Source organism: Tupaia chinensis, unplaced genomic scaffold (genome assembly GCF_000334495.1).
Source record: "Tupaia chinensis unplaced genomic scaffold, TupChi_1.0 Scaffold000404_1, whole genome shotgun sequence".
Taxonomy (NCBI): domain Eukaryota; kingdom Metazoa; phylum Chordata; class Mammalia; order Scandentia; family Tupaiidae; genus Tupaia; species Tupaia belangeri.
In genome coordinates, this window is record NW_006159906.1 from 1887509 (window position 1) to 1910362 (window position 22854).

Genomic DNA, 22854 nt, shown 5'->3' on the forward strand with positions numbered 1-22854 from the left:
AATGTTACCATGGCAAAACTGGAAGAGTCTACAATGTTACCCAGCATGCTGTTGGCATTGTTGTGAACAAACAAGTTAAGGGCAAGATTCTTGCCAAGAGAATTAATGTGCGTATTGAGCATATTAAACATTCTAAGAGCAGAGATAGCTTCCTAAAACGTGTGAAGGAAAATGACCAGAAAAAGAAAGAAGCCAAAGAGAAAGGGACCTGGGTTCAACTAAAGTGCCAGCCTGCTCCACCCAGAGCAGCACACTTTGTGAGAACCCATGGAAAGGAGCCTGAGCTACTGGAACCTATTCCCTATGAATTCATGGCATGATGGGTGTTAAAAATAAACTAATCTGTGGTCTATAAAAAAAAAAAAAAGAGTTTAATTAAACCTTCATCGGGTCCGGCAAGTGGTGTGGAAATTGACAGTATATTCCACTTGGCTAACTGTGCAGTTCAAATCCAGAACATGGTGGCTTGAAAATCATGCCAGGTACATGTGTGTGCATGCCCAACATCCTGAGAGGAGAATGGACAAGGGATTATGGTGTGGCCACCTTGCTGTGGGTGATTTCTCCACTTCTGTCTCTGACAAGCTCACACGCCCTATAGCAAAAATAAAATCAAAAACCTCTACCTTCAGTTGCATTTCTAGCCTTGGAGGTCCAGAAAGTTCCCTAAAGTGTTAGCCCTCTAGGAAGCAGCCTACTGTCTTCATTTCCCAGGGACCAAAGCCCCCTAGTTTCCTTTATCCACGCTCGTGCTGCCACCCATACCTCCACTTCACAAGGCCTCCACATAGACGGACACGAGGCAACAAGACGGTCCTGCTCGGGCCTTCAGAAATCACTCCCCAGATCCTGACAGCTCCTTCTCCGGAGCACACATTAAAACAGTCCGTGAGTCTGGAGCCAGCAGGTGGTGTGGAGGTGCAGGTGCGGGGCTCCCACATGGCTGACCGAGTACCGTACCTGCCGGCTTGAAAATCATGCCAGGCACATGTGCATGTGTGCCCAAAATCCCAAAGGAGGACAGAGAAGGGATTGCAGCGTAGCCATGCCCCCTGGGGGGTGACTTCTCACTATCCCACTCACTGCCCCTTTCTCTTTCTCTCTCTCTTTCTCTCTCTCGCTTACTCGCTCTCTAAGAGCCCACACAACCTATGGCAAGAACCTGAAGAGAAAAAAAAAGACCAAGATACTTTTACAATAGTTAAATAGTTAGCTTTGCTTAGAAAAGAATGTGGGGACCAAAGCTACAAATCTATACTAGTAATTAGTGATGGATGTCAAAAGTTCAGGTAAATTTCGGGACCAGTAGTTAGCGTAATGGCTAAGTCGCTGGATTCCCACGTAGTCAACAGCGGTTCGCCTATATGGGGGTCCAGCCATTACGCCAACTGCTGGTCCCACTATGGTGAATTTTTAACACCTACAAATATTTTCTCCAGGAAACATAATCAGATTTAAGAATTTCTCCAGGGGCGTGGTGGTGCCCGCCCTATGGCAAAAACCTATGGAGGCTGGAGGATTGCGGCATCAAGTCCATCTCTCTCTCTGGGACCAGCAGTTAGTGTAATGGCTATGTCACTGAACTCCCATGTAGTCGACTGCGGTTAGAATCCCGGAACCAGTGGCTTAAACTCAAGCCAGGCGCGTGTGCGTGCGTGCCCAAGATCCCGAGAAGAGAATGGAGGAGAAGGGATTGTGGCGTGGCCATCTCCCCGAGGGGTGATTTCTCGCTTTCTGTCTCTTTGTCTCTGTCTGTCTGTCTGGCAAGCACACATGCCCTATAGCAAAAAAAAAAAAAAAAAAAAAAAAAAACCTCAGAAAAAAAAAATTTCTCCAAAGACTGACCATTTCAGTTTATATTACAAAAGAAAGGTAATTAAATGCATTCTGTTCATTTCAGATTACATTACAAAAGAAAGGTAATTAAATGCATTCTGTACCTAAGGGAAATGAAAACAAGGATTACCAACAATGGTCACTTTCCCTGTTACACACAACTGTTCTTATTGGGTTGTCGGAAAAGTCATGACGTGTTTTCGCAACAGAAGGCGCTAGTTCACTCTGTGTCAGTCATTCGTATCTATGACACTATGACACTGCTCTGTGTTGTGAGAGCTGACAGTGCTAGTAGCTTCATTCTAAAAAAAAAAAAAATTGATTTTGTTGAGTTTTGGGTATTCAACAAGTTGAAATGCAAAACCAAGCTGCATCTTCACCGTATTTTACTGTTTTACTTCTGTAAAGGGAAGAACAATGTGACAAGCTTGTGAAACGCTGTGTAAGCTTACGGCAACAGAGCCCCACGAGAACGTTAGTGCCAATGTTGGTTCATGAAATTCGGTGCTGGCGACGTGGACCTCAGCGGCGCGCCTCGGTCAGGGAGGGCCACTGAGACTGACGACCACAAAATAAAGGCCCCGACCAAGTCAAAAGTGACGCGGCACAAGAGACTGCAGAAACACCCACCACCACCCTCAGGGCCACCTGAAGAGGCTGGGACGCGCAGGCCAGCTTCATATCCAGGCTCCTCACGAACTCACAGTCCATCTGATGGCGTGTACAAACACCTGCAAAATGCTCAGTAAACATGGGGACAACGATCCTTTCTTGCCACGACTGGTAAGTGGTAACGAGCAGGTTGTTTACAACAGCGTGGTGTGCAAACGGTCCTGGTTTCGACGTGATGACTTGCCTCATATGACATGGAAAGCAGACGTCCATCAGCGGAAGTTTATGTGCTCAGTGTGGCAGGGTTTAAAAGGTCTTCTTCAAGCTCCTGCCATGCAATCATTTTGAATGTGTAATGTCAGCAATTGGGCAGTTTGAACAGATCCACCATCCAACACATCCAGAGTTCGCCGATCATAAAGCAGTTGTGTTCTATACGACAATGCAAAACCACACACAAGTTTGATCACCCTCAAAAATTACTGGAGCTTGGGCCCAGTAGATGGCATAGCAGTTATCACTAGACTCCCACATGGCCAACCATGGTTTGAGTCTGGACCTGGTGGACTGAAAATCGTGTTGGGCATGTCTGCGTGCATGCCCAAGATCCTGGGAGAACATGGAAGGGACTGCAGTGCAGCCATCCCCCCTGGGAGGTGACTCCTCGCTTTCTGTCTCTCTCTCTCTCCAGCAAACACATACGCCCTAAGGCAAAAAAACCTTTTTTGTTTTTTTAGAGGTTTTTTGCTATAGGGCGCATGCACTCACCAGAAAGACAGAGAGACAGACAGACAAGTGAGAAATCACCCCCCAGGGGGCATAGCCAGGGGAGAATTATGAAGCTAACTGAAAGATGGCAAAAGGATATAAAGCAAAACGGGCAATTTATCACTGATTGATCTTTATTCTTTATATGATTAAGTGACATTTGAAAAACGTCTTTTTTTTTTTTTATAGAGAGGTTTTTGTGCCGTATGGCCTCATGAGCTTGCCAGAAAGAGAGAAAGACAGAAAGCAAGAAATCACCCCCCCCCCCAAGAGGGGACAGTTACACCCTAAACCCTTCTCCTCCATCCTCCTCTTAGAATTTTGGGCATATACGTACACGTGCCTGGCATGTTTTAACCTGCCAGGTCTGGGACTTGAACCACAGTCAACTACATGGGAATCCAGCGATGTAACCATTATGCCATCTGCTGATTCCATGTCATGACTTTTTAGACAACCCAACAAAAAAACACCCATTCCCTTTCCAAAGGAACACTTTCTGAAGGTGGACCTGCTCTTTTAAACATTCACACATACAGCTATAGGCTTAAACTGCAAACTCCAGCACTATTTTTATTTATTTTTTCAGCTTTTATTATAGGGTGTATGCAGTCACTGGAGACAGAAAGAAAAGGGAAGAGAAATCACCCACAGGATTAAGTCATGCTGCTAAATTTTCTCCATTCTCCTTCAGGATCTTGGGCATGCACACACACACACACACACACGCACACACACACACAGAGTATATTTTCCAAGCTGCCAGGTCAGGGACTCAATTTGCACACTAGGCCATGTGGGATCCTGCTGCCTTAACCACTATGCCATCTGGTCAGCCCTCCAGCACCGTGTTTCACAAGAGCACTGAGGAGGCAACCGAGTGATCATGAACGCTGACAGCAGGGAAGCACAGGTGTCAGTCATTAATTTACCATCTATATGCACGGGCCAGTCACAGCAGAAGATGGACCGTCCCACTGCTCTTTCACTGCTGCTCAGCACAGCGATTTCTCCGTGTGCTGCAAGGTGCCGGAGTGTCCTAAACACAGACACTGAACTCCTGCGCTCTGACGCTATAATAAGCCAAAGTGACCGCATGGAGTTAAGTGTGACCCAAACACCAAAAATACTAACAGGGCAGGGGCCTGGGAGCAGCAGAGCAGGCACACCTGACCCTCTGCCCGGCAGACCCCAGTAGGAAGGCCTGGACTCATGCCCTCCATTGTCCCGACCCAGGGGACAGTCGAACAGGTTTCCTGAGGGAAGGAGTGAGAGACGGGACGAAAGACGCAGTGTTACAACACGGAGACAGAGACAATGCAGTGTTACAACTCTTCAGGGTCTTCAGGGTCGTCTAGTGATTGTGGGCCAGGGATCGTGATTATATACATGTTGGTGGGCAGTGATTGGTTGAATGAAGGATTGTAAAAGGTGGTTATAATTGGTTGCTTTTGTGGACCAATCATGAGGTACCAAATATGCAAATCTGAGGGATTCTAAGCTCACCAATTTGCTATGGGAAGTGGCCAATCAGAGTATGGTTTTGAAGGTGAGCCAATCATGGCCTTTGTCATTGTGTAATTGCCTCCCACACTCAATGATGCAGGTCTGGCAGAGGCTGAGGGCAGGCTGCAGTGTCACAACCCTGCTGGGAATGCTCTCTCTCACTCTCTCTGTCTCTCACTCATGGAGAAAACAGAAAGTAAATCACAGTAGGCTGTCTCAGAGGACGAACCTGGTGTCTGGGTGAGGACGTGCTGACAACCGCTGCGTTGCAGCTGCCTGCACTGGGCTCTCATGCTGCAACCCATGGGAAACTCGGGAGGGCAGGGAAGGGGCACTATGCAGGTGCAGAGAGCTCGTCCAGAAACGGCAGTGTGCCTGAAATCGTCCCCCCCAGGGCAGGCGGGCCGAGGACAAGACCCAGCTGCAGGCTCACCCTTCAATGCTCCTTGGTGCAGCATTTACGCACCCTTTCCATCATAAGGAGTGCTACTGCTGAACATAATTAAGTCTCTGCTAAAAAATAGTGCCCACTGTAAGGCTTCTTTTCCACTGTAAGGTTATTGGTAAGAAAATCCAAGGATTCAAACCACAAAGTCAGCCATGTGGGATCCAGCGCCTTAACCTCCATGCCAATTGCTGGCCCACCAACTAATTTTTTTTTTATATATTTATTTTTATTTATTTATTCACTTATTTTGACCAGAGAGAGAAAGAGTGAGAAAAAGCGAGCCACCAGGTCCAGGACTCAAACCCATCTTCAGCCCACACAGGAATGTCCAGTGCCTTCATCATGGCACATGCTGGTCCCCAAACTTTTTCTTAAAGACTAATTTTATTTATTAATTCATTTATTTTAATTTGACCAGAGAGAGACACACAGAAAGAGGGGAAAAGTGAGAAAGCAAGCCACCAAGTCTAGGACTCAAACTGCGGTCGGCCATGTGAGTGTCCGGTGCCTTAACCACCACACCACCTGCTGCCCCCCTAACTAACTTTTAATTTGTTATTATAGACTAAATAACTGGGTTGTCAGGAAACTCATGACACATTTTGCACACACACATACAAAAAAAACAGAAAAATATAACTTTCCGACAACCCAGTATATTGATTCAAAATTCGAATGTTGGGGGGACAGCAGGTGGCATAGTGGTTAAGCTGCTGCACTCCCACATGGTTGACAGCAGTTTGAGTCCTGGATCTGGTGGCTGGAAACTAACACCGGGCACTGTGTGCAATGTATACCCATCCCCCCTGGGGGGGGTGATTTCCCACTTTCTCTCTCTCTGGCAAGCACATGCACCCTATAGCAAAAATCTCTTTAAAAAAATTCAAACGTTGAAGCCCTAACACCCAGTACCTCGGAATAAGACCGGAAGTAGGGACAAGGCCTTTCAAAAGGCAATTAAGCAGGGCTGGCAGGTAGTGTGGTGGCTGGGACGCTGGACTCCCACGAGGCTGACTACGGTTCAAGTCCTGGACCCAGTAGCTTGCTTTCTACTTTCCCTGTCTCTCTTTCTCTCTGAGCAAATTAAAAAGTAATAATAATTAAATAATTTTTTTTTAAAAGGCGATTAAGGTAAAATGAGGCTCTCAAGATGAGTCCTAACGCAGTCTGGCTACCGTCTTACCTGAACAGACACAGAAGACAACCAGGCAACGACACTGGGAGGGGACAGTCCTGGGGGCCAAGGAGAGGCTGACCCCGGCGACACTGTGATCCCAGACTTCCAGGCTGCAAAACGGTCACTGAAGTGCTGCTGCTGAGACTTCCCGCAAGGCCGGGGGGCATTTGGTTACAGCAGCCCAGGCTGAGGAGTGCATGCTGTGCAGGGCATGACCACAGCACTTCTCTGGTCTGTGACACCTGTTTCATCTGAGTGTGACTCTCTTGAGAAAGTACCAATCAGTGAGAGGGCAGTGACTGAGCTGAGCCACCTCTGTGTTGACTGTCAATGTGCCTCGACAAGCCAGAGGCCACGCAGGTCTCAGGAGGTGAGTTGTGCCCACGGACTGCTATAACTGCATGTGCACCGCCTTGCTCTCCCTGGCGACCTCTACCCCAAGGGCCACTCAGAGGCTCAGCTTGGGCTGCAGGGAGCCTGGACGCCATCCATGCATGTCTCTCTTTGGTCTTCAGCACACTGCTCTGCCCTGGACGACTGTGCAGACATGGCTAGTCCTGCCCTTCCTGAAGCAGCAAATCAGATTTGGATCATACTAACAAATGATCCCAGGGCCGGCGCGTGGCATGGTAGTTAAGACGCTGGACTGCCACGTGGCTGACCACGATTCAAGTCCCAGACCTGGTGGCTTGCTTTCTCACTTTCTCTCTCTCTCTGGTGAGTATGTGCCCTATAGCAAATTTTAAGATAATAATAAAAAATAGCATCAAACAACTAATTCCTAAAAAATAAATAAATGATCCCAGCTCTGAGACTACTTTACTGCGGCATTACAAGAAAACCTGAAGCAAAGCTCCGTTACTTACGATGCGGTAATCCCATCAATACTCTGCTCCTCTCTCTGACAGGCACGTGCATACTCGCACAGGTAAAGCACAGCCCTGACACAATCTCTAAACAGCCACGGTCGGTGACCATTTTGGAGCGGGAATGCCAGACCCTCCTGTGCGCACACACGTGGGTAAGGGGAAGGCAGTGGAAAGCAACTTCTGCATTCCCTACAAAGTAGCTTCATGTAGATGAGCTCCAGGCAGAGTTTTGAAGGCTGTTTTCACCGCCTCTCGAAGATGATTCAGAATGCTGTAGCTCCACCTTAGGGAGACAACTGACCCAGCTAGCACCCGGGTTTGCAAAGGCACTCTCCGGGCACGGTCCGCCACACATCGAGGAAGCCGAGTGCACTCTGCCTAGGGGGATTTGGGTAAGTGCTTATTTGCCCCAGGAGGCACACGCTGCAGATAATGAGGAAGAGGGGTGATCATCGAAGCCATGCCAGACGGGCATCCCCGTCTGAGCTGATGCACGGGAAGGCTGGGCCGGTGCTGGAGGCCAGAGCAGGCGGGAACCCACACGCACGCTGCAGGCCAGAGCAGGCAGGAACCCACAAGCGCGCTGCAGGCCAGAGCCGGCGGGAACCCACACGCCCACTGTAGGCCCCCACTTGAATTTCAGGATCTTGAAATTCAGATATTCTGTGCCAAGGACAACCTCAGATGACCAAAACCAATCACAGCCAGTTTAAGGCAGACATGGGCCATCTAAGAGAACAGAGATAATCATTTAAAGACTCACCTAACTATGGGAAACTCCACAGCCTGAAAGCTTGCAACTGATTATGACACAGGACAAATAATTATTATAAACAATAAAGAATGAGCGTATACTAAAGACAAAATCAATTCAGGCTTTATCAAGTATTAATTCCGTATGTTAAAATTGTCTTTAAAACATATCTATACTCTTTTGACGGCAAATTACTTAAACTTTAGTCTATTTTTGTGAGAAAATAAAGGACTTTATTTTTTTCTCCTTGGGGGAAAAAGAACGTTTATGCTCTGACTCTCGGTACACAGATACACTGATGTGTACATTCTAGTGGCTGAAGTGAATAAATAATTTATTTTCCTTTTTAAAAAAAATGTTTTTGGCATAGGGCACATGTGCTACCTGGGGGGAGAGGTGGGGGAGGTGGGGAGTGAGAAATCACCCCCAGGGGAAGGGCCTCACAGTCCCTTCTCCTCCATCCTCCTGGGCTTCTGGGCACGCACGCAGCAAACACGCACCCTGTGTAACTCTCAAGCCGTCCGGTCTGGGACTCCAACCACACACATGGTTGGCCACGTGAGTCCAGCATCTTACCCACGATGCTACCTGCTGGTCCTGTGAATAAAATCCTTTATTAGGCAATTTGGAAAAGAGAAAACCTTTTTTTTTTTTTTTTTGCTATCACTTTATGAAATAAAGTTACAAAATAATTATTCACAGAAAACACTGCACTAAGATTCAGATCACGCCACTGAGATAACCTGGCAGAGTGGCTCCGCCTGGGCACAGAACGGAACGGCCGAGTCCTCACGGCCTCTGGAGTCCTCCGTGAGATAGTCAAACCCCTGCCTTTTCCTGCCCAGAGCAGAGGAAAAGTCACAGGACTGGTAAGAACTAATACAGGGGCCGGCAGGTGGCATGGTGGTTACGGTGTCATGTCAGACTCCCACAAGGTTGACTGTAGTTCAAGTCCCAGACCTGGTGGCTCGCATTTTTGCTTTCTTTCTCTCTCTCTGGCCAAACTGAAAAATAGTAATAAATTAAATTATTCTTAAAAAAAAAAAAAAAGACAAATATTCTTAGTCTTCTGCCAAACCAATAGATTGCATTATGTTGATGATGACATCCTTGGGTACAAAGTTATCAATATTAAGAAACCAAATACATTTATAAGAGAAAGTTAAAAAGGGAAAAGAAATACAAGGCTGACAGGAAGTGTACAAGGCACCACGTGTTTATCAGTGGAGATGCTTTCACCAGCACCACGCTCAATGGCACCCAGCGAAGAGACGCCGGGAAGGAGGGCCGCTCTCCGCAGTGAGGGCGGCACTGGCCCCAGCTGGGCCACTGCTTCACACACAGCAGCCATTACACCCGGCCTTCCAGTCAAGCGTGCTTTGTTACCTTTTTGGGGAAAACAGTAACCGACTGCCTTTCGTAGAGCCCGCAGACGGCCTCGGCAAGGAAGGCGACACCGTGCAGACACAGGCGTGCCTGGCTGCACTTGCCAAGGCCCGCTTCCTCCTGGAGCCACAGCTGGCCCAGACCCTGCTGCCAGGAGTCACTGCTGGCAGAGCCGCCGCGCTGCCACCAGCCTCCAGGCCGGGGCCCCTGCAGCCCATGTTCTGTTTATCCCTCTCGCCCAGGATCATCCACTCTCTGGGAGCCAGGCAAAGGGGGCGCGGGGGGGGGGTTGGTTCCTTTCCTACAGCACGAGATCCTTCGGCTAAAGAAAAAAGAGGAACATGAAAAAGCTCTAAAGCCATCATAAACTCCTTTACCGTGCTGATGTAGATCACCCAAAATAAAACACAGAACACACAGAGGTGTTAATACGCTCAGTTCCTTATCCCTAGCACCGAGAGAAAAGACTGTTTTCACTAGAGGATCCCAATCAGGAACTGGTGTTTAGGTGTGGTACGAGCATTACAGCCAGTACTCAAAGAAAGAGTAGATGTGAAAACAAGATACGCAGAATTTAATTCTATTTAAAACAATGATTTTAAGTTTAAAATCTTTTGATAAATTAAAATTATCGACACACCACACACTTCACTATTTACTATATTTAGGACAATGTCGCCATTCAAATAAACCTGCGATTTCTTTCTATGCTCGTGTGACACTCACATGTGGTGGAGAAGGTTATTTGGCTTAGAACCTTTTTCAGAGACAGGGTTATCACATCCCACTTTGCTCATGAGCACAAACTTTACAGTCAGAAGTTGCACATAAAGGGTTTATTTTAAATGTTTTAAGGATAGGATAGAGTTACATCATAATTATAAAAATTACTTACAGAATTAACAGATTTATATTGTGTATACTTCTAAATGCAGAGAACAGGGAACTGTCTACACATCGTATAAAATAAAATTAAAATTAAAAATGAATTCAAGCTCGAAAGATGAGGCCATTTGCCTAATTTTAAAACGTGAACACGAAGACCTCTGAACGCGACACATTCACCCCACTGCGCTCCTGGTGGAGAGCACAGAACGCAGCATTTCCGAGGAACCGCGGACGTGCCGACCGGGACTGTGTGTTAGAGTAACTGTTCCTGTTTGTCTTTGGAGGACTTTCTTTCCTTTTTTTTTTTTTTTTTTTTTTAAGACAATCTCAGCTTAAGAGTGTTTTCAGGCACTACAATGTGTGACAATCAAGACAGTCTTCTAATGGGTCTACAGTGTTCAGATTCAAGCCCAATGCACTTCGGGGTTTGGCACATAAAACGATAACAGAAATGAAATCTGGCTGAGAAGTCACTGCGATTTAAGAAAGCACAGTCCCCTCAAATGCTGCATGACATATACAATGGAAACTCGCCTTCTGTTGGCACTACGTTTGCTTCACCAGTGCATTTTTATCCTACGACCACTAAAACAGTACAGTAAGCAAATATACAGGAAACTGAAAGCAAATTAAAAAAAAAGAAAAAAGAAAAGAAAACAAAGAACCTAAATATCTTTAACATGCAATTTTAGTTAGTTACACTGAACATTCTACTTAGAATAGGGCATGCAAAAAAGGATGGTCTGCTTTTAAGGTTTTTCTCTGAAGTTTTACGTGGCAGCCTGACATCACACACACGCACGCACACGAGATACGATAATACTAGCGCAGGTAAATGAGAAAGGCCGAGAAATTTTATACACAGATCCATGTCTTGTGTTGTCACAAGTCCCATGATAATTTGGAAATCAATGCTGAATTCCTAACAAGGAACCAACATTCAGATACCAGAAAAATGCAAGCAATGCATGCAGATCTGAACATGAGCCTACAGCGAAGCCCCAGACACGCGGGCTCGGGAGCAGAGTCAGTCACAGCGTCACTAGGAGCGGTGGAAACCACCAAAAGAACGAACGAACGGGGGAAAATAAAAAAGAACAAAAAACACCCTTCCCCTTTCCCTGGCCCTAAAGACAATATAAATGGAACGATGATTAAAGTCATTACATCATCATCACGTGGCATCCATCTAGAGACTGGGAGATACGCGGCCTGTCACAGTCACTAAGCAGCTTGCAGAAACCACAATGCAAGTCATCGGGTAATGCGAGAAACGTTTCCATCGGCCCCACCCTCAGGACACCTCAAAATAAACTCCGCTGTTCGGCCCAAGTCACTGCCATACGTTCTGCACGCAGTCCGTGCACGCCAGACACGCTCACAATCCTTGTGCTACAAACGCCATCTGGGACCTGGGAGCCAGGCTGGACGTTGACACTCACATGCAGGGACGCTGGAGAGCCCACAGGACAGCACAGTGCAGACTCACTCACGCACAAGCCCCAGACCTGGGCATCACAGTGCTTTGAGAAGCTCCCCTGCGGCTGCCTGCGGTGGAGTGGGTGCAGGAGACTGGGCTGCGGACAGAGAATTGAGGCACCGTGTTTACGTGGGGGGGTAGCCGTGACCAGCCAACAGCACAAGGCACGAGCCTCCGTGAAGGCTTAAAGGGGCAATAAGCAAACCATGCGTGGCGAGGCCTTGAAACGCTGGGACCTGCAACACCGAGAGTGGCCACAGCAGAGGGCACACGGCTTCTGACCTAGACCTCTGGAGACTGACGGATGGCATGCATGCTCCAGCCCTCCCTACCTGCAGGGACACTTTCCACCTCCGTAGAGACTGGTCTTGCCCATGGCCTTTCTCCTGGCTGCCAGACGACCAGGACCACCCCCAAAATAAGGCGAGAGCAATCTCTCTGCTCTGCAGCTGTATCTTGGCTTAGAGCCTCCTTGCAGGGACAAACCACAGATGGACTCCGTGGCGAAGGGCTGCCTCCCTTACACCCACAAGCCAACCCTGGATTGGCCCTCTGGGGTCACAGCACTGCCACGCAGTCCCAAGGGCTGCGGATGGAAAGAGTCCGTAAGAACAGCACACCAAGAGCAAGAACATACACCACCACAAGAAGTGTCGAGAGATGGAGCTGTTATTTGTCTGTACAGTCTTTGTGGGGAACAGCCAGTGGAGGGGACAGGGTCTTTCCGACCATAATCATGTACCAACAATAATAGTAATACAAATTAAAACGTCCCAGAGAACTTGACAGAAGGCAACAATGCCATTCTTAAAACTTACATTTCTAATATAAAAGCACTGTGTTCTTCTAGGAACTTACCACATACACACAGACCACTGATGTGCTGTTGCCTTTGAAATCCAGATGAGTGATTGTGCAAATAACGGACCACTGCGCCGTCCACACACACCGATGCTACACTGCGCGGGCCCCGGACCTGGGCTTCTCTAAGCTATTGACGAGTAAGTGTAAACAAAAAAACCCCCACAGAGCTTAGAATTAAAGGTAGCCTTTTACCCAGATTTCTCACCAGTGTGTAAGTCTAACGTGGGTTGTTATTCACTGTTCCCAAGTAATGTGTATTTGGACTTATGGTTGAAAGCCTCCAGATTGAAAGGTGTTTTGAGCTCCTCTCTGACTTCCAAAACAAGCTCTCTGTCCCTATGTGCTCCCTACGCCCAAATTCAATTTTAAACAAAGAGCAGTAATATCATAAATATGACTGACTGGGTCAAGCACTCCTGTTAAACTGGAGAAAATTACATCACCCCCATCCCAATCCACAAAGAAAGGACTGCCAATGGTGTGTGTGTGTGTACATGTCTCTGTGTGTGTATATATATTATATACGTATGCACACAGATATAAGTATAGATAGGTAGATATAGGTACATATATCTCAAGAAAGGCAATAACAAAAATACCAAACTATGCTTGCATTGTGGCAGCAGAATAGACTGTGTCAGAGTGAAGGGGAATGGTTAAGGTCCATGACAGTTGTAAATGACTATGACACTAGCTCAACTTTGACCAAACTTGCCTGTAACTCCCCTCCAGACAGACTTCCCTTAAGAGGAAGGAGGTCTCCTCACACAAAATGCTTTGTGTTCACATCAATCTGTACTACTAGAACGAAACCAGTTCTGCTGGCAGAGATTGTGGGTTCGCAGGGACATTTAAGCTTTCATTAAACTGGAAAGCAATCAAGTCTTTATGTCTACAAATGATACATTTCATAGTTCCACAAATTTGGCAAAGTTCGTGATGACATCTAGGACGTTTTCACCAAGTCGTAGACGTAGATATGGAAGTCATCATCAAACTTGATGAAATAGACCGAGGGCTTGGCCTCCACTTGGTGGATGACCATGCCAGTCCTTTTCGAGCCGTCTTCTTTGGCGTACTCCACTTGCTTGCCCACTAGGCTGTCCACAACCTCTCCTGGCTCCCTTTCTGCTGGAGGGGAATCATCTGTATTTAAATAAAAGAAACAGAATTTAGATCAACAAGTATAAAATAATTAAGAATCTTAAGTATCCTGAGTTTATCACAGGCAACCAGACCTCTCTCCAAGGGCAGAGAAGGGAGCATTTCAGGCCTGAGGGCATATGGTCCCAGCTGAACCCAGCTCTGTCAGCTAGGAGGTACTGGGAGGGGTGTGCTTGCACCCCAGAGAAACCGGACAAGAACAATCTGCTGCCCCCGCTGGGGACAATGACCTCTGGAAACCACAACCCAAACCCCTACTGGCTCCTGTGTGCTTACTGCAGTAAGGCCCTAACCCTAAGAGAGAGGACTGTGAACAACAATTCCTCGGGGACTACCATGAACAAATGCCTGTGTATCACTGGTTTTACATGGAACCCTTAAACCTTCTCCCGCCTCAACTTCACAGAATTCTGCATGATCTTCCTAACCAGTTTCAAAACAAAAGACATTACCCAGGCCATGAAAATAGGGGCTACGTGAACTTAACCCTAGCCTCCATCTGAAGGAATCTTATCTAAGGGAATCTCAGAACAGCTGGACACCTGAATAGTCTGAAAAGGGTCCCTGGGAAATTTGTCACCCTGTAACCTCTAGGCAAACGCATAAACAACAGCAAACCATTCCCACCTACAACAACAAAGCAAAGCAGAAGGAAAAAAGAGGGGGATGGAACTAAGCGGCTACCATTCTGTTTGAAGAAACTTTTGAGCGCTTCTGAGTGACTCAAAGCTCTTTGCCTTGTTATAGCAGAGTACGGCTGGCCCGGGAAGTGGCGAGGCATCCCATCACACGAGGCAGGCCTGGTCACCTAGCACACAGCAGTGGTACACCACCTTCCTTTTACAAGTGTCCGAGGCTGGGCCACCGAATGTACGTTTATGAACAGCAGCAATGGCGGCTGATGTCACCTAGTAACAGCCCCAAAGCCTGTTCAGCTGATGTCACCAAGTAACAGCCCAAAACCTGTTCCTCTGATCTTGGGTACTAACGGTCACAGCAATGTAAGAAAGACACCTAAAAACAAACAAACAAAAAACCTAAACCTAATCAGTTCTTTGAAATAAACTAAAAAGAAATCTAAACCTCTTTTCTTCGAAAATCCTCTCCCCTCAAAAGCAGCACCATACTGTCATATTCCCATGGTGCTTCGGCACTTACAAAGGAATCCTGAACACTTGATCATGTGTAAATTTTACAGGGACTGAGAACCAACGGACTCAGAGGCCACTTCAGCAACAGAGCTGGGTCTCGGACCGAGACAACAGGACCTCTCTGTATCTGTTTCCCGTCGTAAGTCAAGTTTTATGCTGGGCCAGCAGTGGCATGGAGGTTAAGAGAGCTGGATCCCGCATGTCCAACTGCACTGTTCAAGTCCCAGACCTGGTGACTTGAAGATCACTCTGGGTGCGTCTGCGTGAGTGCCCAAAATCCTGAAAGAATGGTAGAAGGGATTGTGATAGTCAAACCCCTGAGGGGTGATTTTTCACTTTCCCTCCCCCTCTGTCTCAAGCGTAAACCTCTTGTAGCAAAAAATAAAAAGTAAAGTTCCTCGCCACTCTCTCTTCAGAGAGAAAAAAGGGTAAAAGTGTGAGAAGGCATGACGTGGCGAGGAAAGGCATTGGGAGTTAAGCACGTCATCTTCCACTCCTATCACTAGGTTAATAACACACTGTACTTGCTTCAACTGGGTACTGCTCAACAAATATATTAGATAGGAACTTCATACAAGTTGAAAAAATGCTCCTAAGAAATCCCTTTAATTCCCAGCACCACTTTACAACAAATTAAACCAAACTTAGAACAAAAATTTAACTACGAATTCAAGACCAGGTGAGCATATTAGTAAATTCATTAGTTGGCTTATCTACAGGAAGAACTTAAAAAAAAAAAAAAAAAGGAGGGGGTGGGGGGATGATTACTATCATATTGCTATATATAGTGTGTCTGCCTATCTGAGGTTGGAGATCCAGTTGTTTGAAGAAAGGCATGGTGAAGTTTAAAAAGCAACAGACTTATCCAAAAATGAAATTAAGAAAATAATTCCATTTATGATAGCATCTAAAAGTATAAAACACTAATAGTAAATTTAACAAAAGAAACACAATACTTGTACTCTGAAACTGTAAAAAGTTATTCAAAGAAATCAAATTAAGACTTCAATAATGGAAAAGTTTCCCATGTCCATGGATCAGAAGATGGTTCAAAAGTCATTAGCATGACAATGCTTGTTAAGATGAAAATGCTCTCCAAACTGATCTACAAATTCAACACAATCCTTATCAGAACCCCAGCTGACTTCTTTGCAGAAACAGACAAGTTGGTTCTAAAATTCATATGGATTTGCAAGGGCTAGCTAAAATAATCCTAAGAAAGAGCAAGGTAGGTGGACTCATGCTTCTTCAATTCAAAACTCATATTAGGAGGTAATGTAATCAAGACAGTGTGGCACAGGCCTAAAAACAGACAAATAGGAAAAAATGAGAGTCCAAAACTACACTCACCCCTCAACAAAACTACCCAATGGAGGAAAGAATAGTCTTTGGAAAAAATGATGCTCAAACAGGACAGCCACAAAGATGAAGCTGGGCTCTTACTTCATACCATAACCAAAAATTAACTCTAAATGTATCAAGGATTTATGCATAAGAATTAAAACTGCATAAAATTTATGCATAAAAATTTAAAAGTTCTTAGAAGAGAACGGTAGTTAAAAACCTTCATAACTTTGAATTTGGCAGGAAATTCTTATATGATACCAAAAGCAAAAGCAATAAAAGAAAAAAAATAGATAAATTAAACTTAAGATATTTGCAAATAATACATTTCATAAGAGACTTATATCTAGAATACTGGTTCTCACAACCCAATAATAAAAGACAAATAACCCAATTTAAAAAGGGGATAGGGTACACGCCTGTACTCTCGATACTCCAGTGGCTGAAGCAAGAGGTTGAGACCAGCCTGGACAACATTAGCAAGAACTCTACTTCTAAAAACAAACAAGAAAAAAGAAAAGGGCAGGGAGTCTGAACAGACATCTCACTAAAGAGGATATATAAATGGTCAATTAGCACACAAAGAGGCATGACATTGTGGTCTTCAGAGAAATGCAAAACAAAACCATGAAACACTTTTCACATCAATACTGTAACCATCATAAGCATAAGATGGTTACAGTAAAAAAGTCAAGTAGCAGCTCTTTGCTGGTGAAGATGAGGAGAGGTCAAAACCCTCACACACTGCTGGTGAGGATATAAAATTCTCTAGCCACTTTGGAAATTACTCCGGTAGTTTCTCCAAGTATTTAAACATAAGGAAGAGGGTTTTCAAAAAGTTCATGGAAAATGCATAATATGAGAAAACTATGCATAGAGTTCAGTAACTTTTTTGCACCAGAACAAACATACTAACCTGTTACAACACATATGAACGAGAGCTAGTCTGAGTCGCTAAGAAGACATTGATTTGAGAAGAGACCACTGGGACGGTCTCATTACCTGGCTGCTAAGGAAGCTGAATCTCATGTGGCTGACAGCACAGTTCACATCTGGGCCCCAGCAACTTGAAAAACATGCTGGATAGATGCACATGCGTGCCCCAAATCCCAGCAGGAAGGAGAAATGAAGAATGGACTATGGCGTGATCGTGGCCCACTGGGGAATGCCTTCTGCACCGCTCACCCTAACTCCACTCCAGTGAGTGTATGTGCCCTCTGGAAATTCAAATAAGAGAGCCCTGCCAAAGAAATACGATCTGTGCTAGAACCGAAACAAGAACAAACATTAAATTTATGGTGAAGCTTGGGTAAAAAATGGTGACACCACTGATGCTTTACAAAGTTTATGGGGACAGTACTCCCACAGAAATCAACAGCTTACAAATGGATAATTCGTTCTAAGAAGAAACAAGATAATGTTAGGATGATGCCCATAGGATAGAACATCCATGCCAATTTGCAAGGAAAAATTATTTTGGTTTGTAAAGAGGACTGACAACTCATAGCAGAGATGTTGCCAACACTGCAGACATTTCGACTGGTTTGGCTGACACAATTCTGGCTGAAAATTCAAGCAAATTTTTTGGTTCATGGATGCCAAAACTACTACACCCAGATCAGCTGTGACAAGAGCAGAGCTTTCAATGAAGATTTTAAACAAGTGGCATCAAGATCTAAGCATTTCTTCAAAGAACTATAACAAGAGGAGATGGCATGTAGCCTTACCAGGAGGATCTGGAAGACAAAGCAAGATAAAAGCAATGCAACCAAAAGGTGGAAGTTGTCTAGTAAAAGCAAAAGCAGACTGATCCAGAGCAGAGGTCTTGGCAACAGAGTTTTTGGGAGCTCGAGGCATTTTGCTGGTTGACACCCAGAAGAGCCAGTGTGTTAACATCTGCCTGTTAGGAGAGGTAGCTGGCCTCGGCAGAAGGCACGCAGGAAAGCCTCACCAGAGTCATGCTTTACCATGACCAAGCCCCTGCTCAATTATTCCCATCACGCAAAGGCAATGTTGTGAGAGTTCTCTGGGAAATCATTAGGTATTCAACTGTTAATCCTGATCTGGCTCCTTCTGACTTTTTTCCCTCAGTTTTCTAATCTTTTTTGGGGAGAGGTTTTTTGCTGTAGGGCACGTGCGCTTGCCTGACAGACAGAGAGAGACGTAGAGACAGAAAGCGAGAAATCACCCCCCAGGGGAGATGGTCATGCCCAATCCCTTCTCCTCCATTCTCCTCTCAGGATCTTGGGAACGCACGCACACATGCCCGGCGTGAGTTTTAAGCCACCGAGTCCGGGACACAAACCGGGGTCGACTATGTTGGGAGTCCAGCAACATAGCCATTACGCTAACTGCTGGTTCCCAGTTTTCTAATCTTAAAAGCATCTTTAAAGGGCATCCATTTTTCTTCAGTTAACAAAATAAAAAAGACTGCACTGACACACCCCTCAGTTCTTAAGGACTGGGCTAACTGGCTGGCCCTACTGCTTACAGAAGTGTCTCAATCTTGATGGAGCTTATGTGGGGACGTAAAAGTTACAATCTGTATTTTTATCCTTCAATTCCATTTTCCACAAACCTTCTGAAGTCCCTTCATAGCATTACTATTACAACCCAACAATCCCACTCCTAGGTATGTATCCTGGAGACTTTAAAAACAAATGTTCACGCAGAAACCTGTACACAAACGTTCACAGCAGCGTGCTGCATTAACAACCAAAAGGCAGAACAACCCGTACGCCCCTCAACGAACACATTTGAATAGGACGTGGTATATCCACACAGTGGACTCATGCATGGGCATTATAAGGAGTGAAGTAATGATAGAAGTTACAACCCTGAGGAAATCCGAAACATGCTGGGTGAAGAAAAGCCATCAGGACCTCACACTGTACAGTCCAAGGAGATCCATACAGAAAACGAGTAACTGGGTGCTTAGAGAGATAACCAAACAACAGCTAAAAGATCTGAGGTTTTCTTTGCAGGTGATGAAAATGTTCTAAAACTGACTGTGAAAGAACCGCACGTAGCTGTGAATATACGGAAAACCACTGGATTGTAGCTTACATAGGAATAACATCACAATAAAAGTAAGAACAGCCTGGGTTACACAGCCCTTCTCCCTTCCCCACATCAGTTTCAATTACCTGAGACAACCTGTAGAAAATAGCTACATGGCCTGTTTAAATAGACACTGAAATCCAGTTGCTACTGAAAGGGCCCCTAATTTGAAATCAGTACTCCCTAAAGCAAAGTTCAAATATTTACAGATAAAATGATCAATGTGTAGGATTAGCTTCAAAAGAACTCAGGGGAAGAGTAGATAAAATAAGACAAAGAGACTGTAACAGTTAAAGCTCAGTGACTGATACACAGGCATTTAACAGGTCCCCATACCTTAGTATTTTTTAATTAATAAAAAGGAACGAATGATACACTGTATCAAGCAGAACCTCCAAACTCTTAAAAGTTTTAAAATTTAAAATTCACGACGAGAGTAAAAATTTCACAGCCTATGCTTGTGTATGACCGAAAAATAATTTATATTCCCCACCCAAAATAGTGATTCTGTGAAAGAGCTAATCACGTATCTTGTCCTAAAATCCAGATGCCTTTTCAGTGATCAGAATAAAAGGTACTCACTAGAATCAGGCATAATGCGAAGGTCGCCTTCTTTGTAATCATCTAAGAGCTGGTACATGTACAGCACAGGGTCCTTCTCATAGGTAATGTAGAACCACGTGTTCATGACAGGTGCCCGTGCTAAGACCATCCCCCTCCACTCATCTTTAGAACCATCCTCTGTCTCAAACATGTGCTCCACCGCTTTGCCGATCATTGTGTCTGCTAAGTGCGCATCGCTGATTCGAGAGGTCGCTGGGGATATAAAAAAAATGGTTGACACAGTGTTTACTGATTACTTACTACTGAGCTTATTTAAGAAAGACTGCCTGAATTCTGGCCTGCAACATATCAGTGAGCCTCAGTAACACCAGGAGGGTGTAAAGCAGCACAACCACCACGTACAAACTAGGGGGTATCGCCCAATGCTGGACGCAGTAGGCAAGAGCTCGTCCCCCATCAGCTAACTGGAGGAATCAGACTTTGTCTCTGCGTTTTTCTGGACTCATCCGTTCTCGGCACTGTACCTAAATCAAAACTTTTAACTGTTCATTCAAGATATGAAGTGTTTCCGTTCTTGTTTATAAACAGAATTTTAAACTCTAAGAATTTTTAGACTTACAAAAGAGCTGCAAAAATAATGAAATTCCCACATGGGTTTCACCCTGCTTCCCTTTATATTAACAATCTCACATTATCACAGACTTTTGTTGTTTCATTTTTTTTTTTTTTGAGACAGATTTATGCTATACAATCCATGCATTTGCCAGAGAGACAGACAGAGAGGACAGAAAGCGAGAAATCACCCCTCACCCCAACCTCCCAGGGGGAAGGCCATACTGCAATCCCCTCTCATTCTCCTCTTGGGATCTTGGGCACACCCACACATGTGCCCAACTTGAGTTTTAAGCTGCCAGGTCTAGAACTCAAACCGCAGTTGACTTACGTGGGAGTCCAGCGATGTAACCATTACCGCATCTGCTGGTTCCCACAGACCATTTATTAAAACCAAGAAACAGACACTATTCAAGGCAGTTTTGTTTTAAGAAACTGCTATTAGTTTTCCATCAAGCAAGCTCATTTCCAGTTTCTGCTGAGGTGTAGGTTTGGACTCGGGCCCTTCAGTCTACTCTTCACAGTGACCACAGTGAGCCTGGTTAACATGTCTCTCACATTGTTAAAATGTGGAGTCAGCCAGTGGGTGGAGAATAAGGCTGTTGGACGTCATGTGGCCAAGTGTGTGGTTCAAGTCTTGGGCCAGGTAGCATGAAAAACATGCCAGGAACATGTGTGTGCATGCTCAAAATCCCAAGGGGAGAATGGAGAAGAGATTGTAGTGTGGCCAGCCACCCTGGGAAGTGCTTTCTCACCACCCCCCCACCCCGCCACGCATGTGCCCCATGGCAAATTAAAAAAAAAAAAAAAAAATACAGTGCCTCACTTTACAATCTGAAAATAACCAAATTTCCCCCAGAGCTGGCAGGCCCTATACTGCGTGGATTTTAACACCTACCTCCTCGCCACCCTCACCTCAGCGATTTTGTTTTCCCCTCATCCAAGATGACCCTCCCCTGCTTATCCCTCATGGGTACACTTTCCTCTAGCTCCTGGGACTCTCCGTGACAACCTGTGCAAATGCAGCCCAGCAGTTCCGATCACGTCACCTAGTTTTAGTTGTTGACAGCATCTGACATTACTCAAGCTACCTTGCTCTCCCTGGTTACTTGTTTACTGCGTGTACGCCCCATGAGAGCAGAGGCCTTCCCTCTAGTTTTGGATGCCCAGATGCAACAGTTCAGTCCTTATTTAATGATGTGTAAGACGGCCACGTGGCTTCAAGCTCAGGCCTCCCTAACCGTGCATTGGCAGGCCTGGTCCTACTCTGCACCCTGTAAGAAGCATGGGAGGTGGAGCGCGCTGAACAGCGGGGGCACCACGCTCGGGGCCGGGGACAACTGGGGCTCAATCCAGGTCAATCCGCACACACCAGGCATATGCATGTGTTCTTGGGAACCTGGCCACCTGGGAGCTGAGGAGGGTGAGGGAATGGGGATCGTGTTGGGAGACCCTGCTGAAGGTGCTTGCGCCTCTCTCTCTCTCTTTCTCAATAAAATAAATTTATGAAATTACCAACTTCATTTAAATACTGTGAAAATTATGGACGATCTTGCTGGCTTTAAGGTTTCTCTATGCCTTAAATTTTTAGATGATCATCTTTAAAAGATGATTAACACTCCTACGTTACTCACTCAGCAGACTGCTCTCTCTGTTAAATAAAGCACAAGGTCTTCTTAATGAAAGTACTGCTATTCAATAAGGACATTCAACATATATGGTGACTTTCTTTGCTGACATAAGCAATAATCATCAAAAATTACATATCATTCTCTACAGTGACATATACACATACACCAACAAAACGAAACAAAAGAACAGAAAACAAAATCAAAACAAAATCCCCCCCCCCCCCCCACCCCCTCCAAATTCCCACCTGTTTCTACCTGTCAGACTCCTGGACCTCAGAATCTCTTTATGTTCCCACACCTTACTGAGGTCCTAGAAGAGCGTGTGTGTGTGTGTGTGTGTGTGTGTGTGTGTGTACTTCTATGTGAATGTATATACACACATTACCACATATGATATACAGCAACGTCACCTCTGGGTATATATCCCAAAGAGGTATGTGTGCACACCCAAGTTCACTTTTACACCCTACCTAGAGGGGGCAGCCAGCCGGATGTCCACGGGCAAACAGACCAGTGGAAAGGAATACATACACAGTGGCGAACTCTCAGCCTTCAAGAGGCAGCCCCGCCCCACGGATGCTACTGAAACAAGCCAGTCGCAGAAAGACAAATACTGTGTGATCTCACTGCTGAGCTGTGCTAGAAGCTCAAAATCACAGAGACAAAGTACTAAAAGGGTGGCTGTCAGAGGCTGGGGCACGGGGAAGGGGAAGGGGAGTAGCTGTTTCACGGATACGGAG

The 22854-nt window shown here is 45.6% G+C and overlaps 1 protein-coding gene across 3 annotated transcripts in view; it reads right to left on the reverse strand.

Moving 5' to 3' along the window:
• Positions 1 to 10181: 10181 nt before the first annotated feature.
• Positions 10182 to 22854, reverse strand: part of SPIN1 (spindlin 1) — a 98427-nt gene continuing 85754 nt past the window's right edge. For all 3 annotated transcript variants that reach the window (XM_006154336.3, XM_027774137.1, XM_006154339.3), the window contains 2 exons: positions 19890 to 20123; positions 10182 to 13734 (listed from right to left, as the gene is read on the reverse strand). In XM_006154336.3, the coding sequence (XP_006154398.1) occupies positions 13535 to 13734; positions 19890 to 20123 (434 nt within the window). In that variant the 3' untranslated portion in view covers positions 10182 to 13534. The remainder of the gene's footprint in view (positions 13735 to 19889; positions 20124 to 22854) is intronic.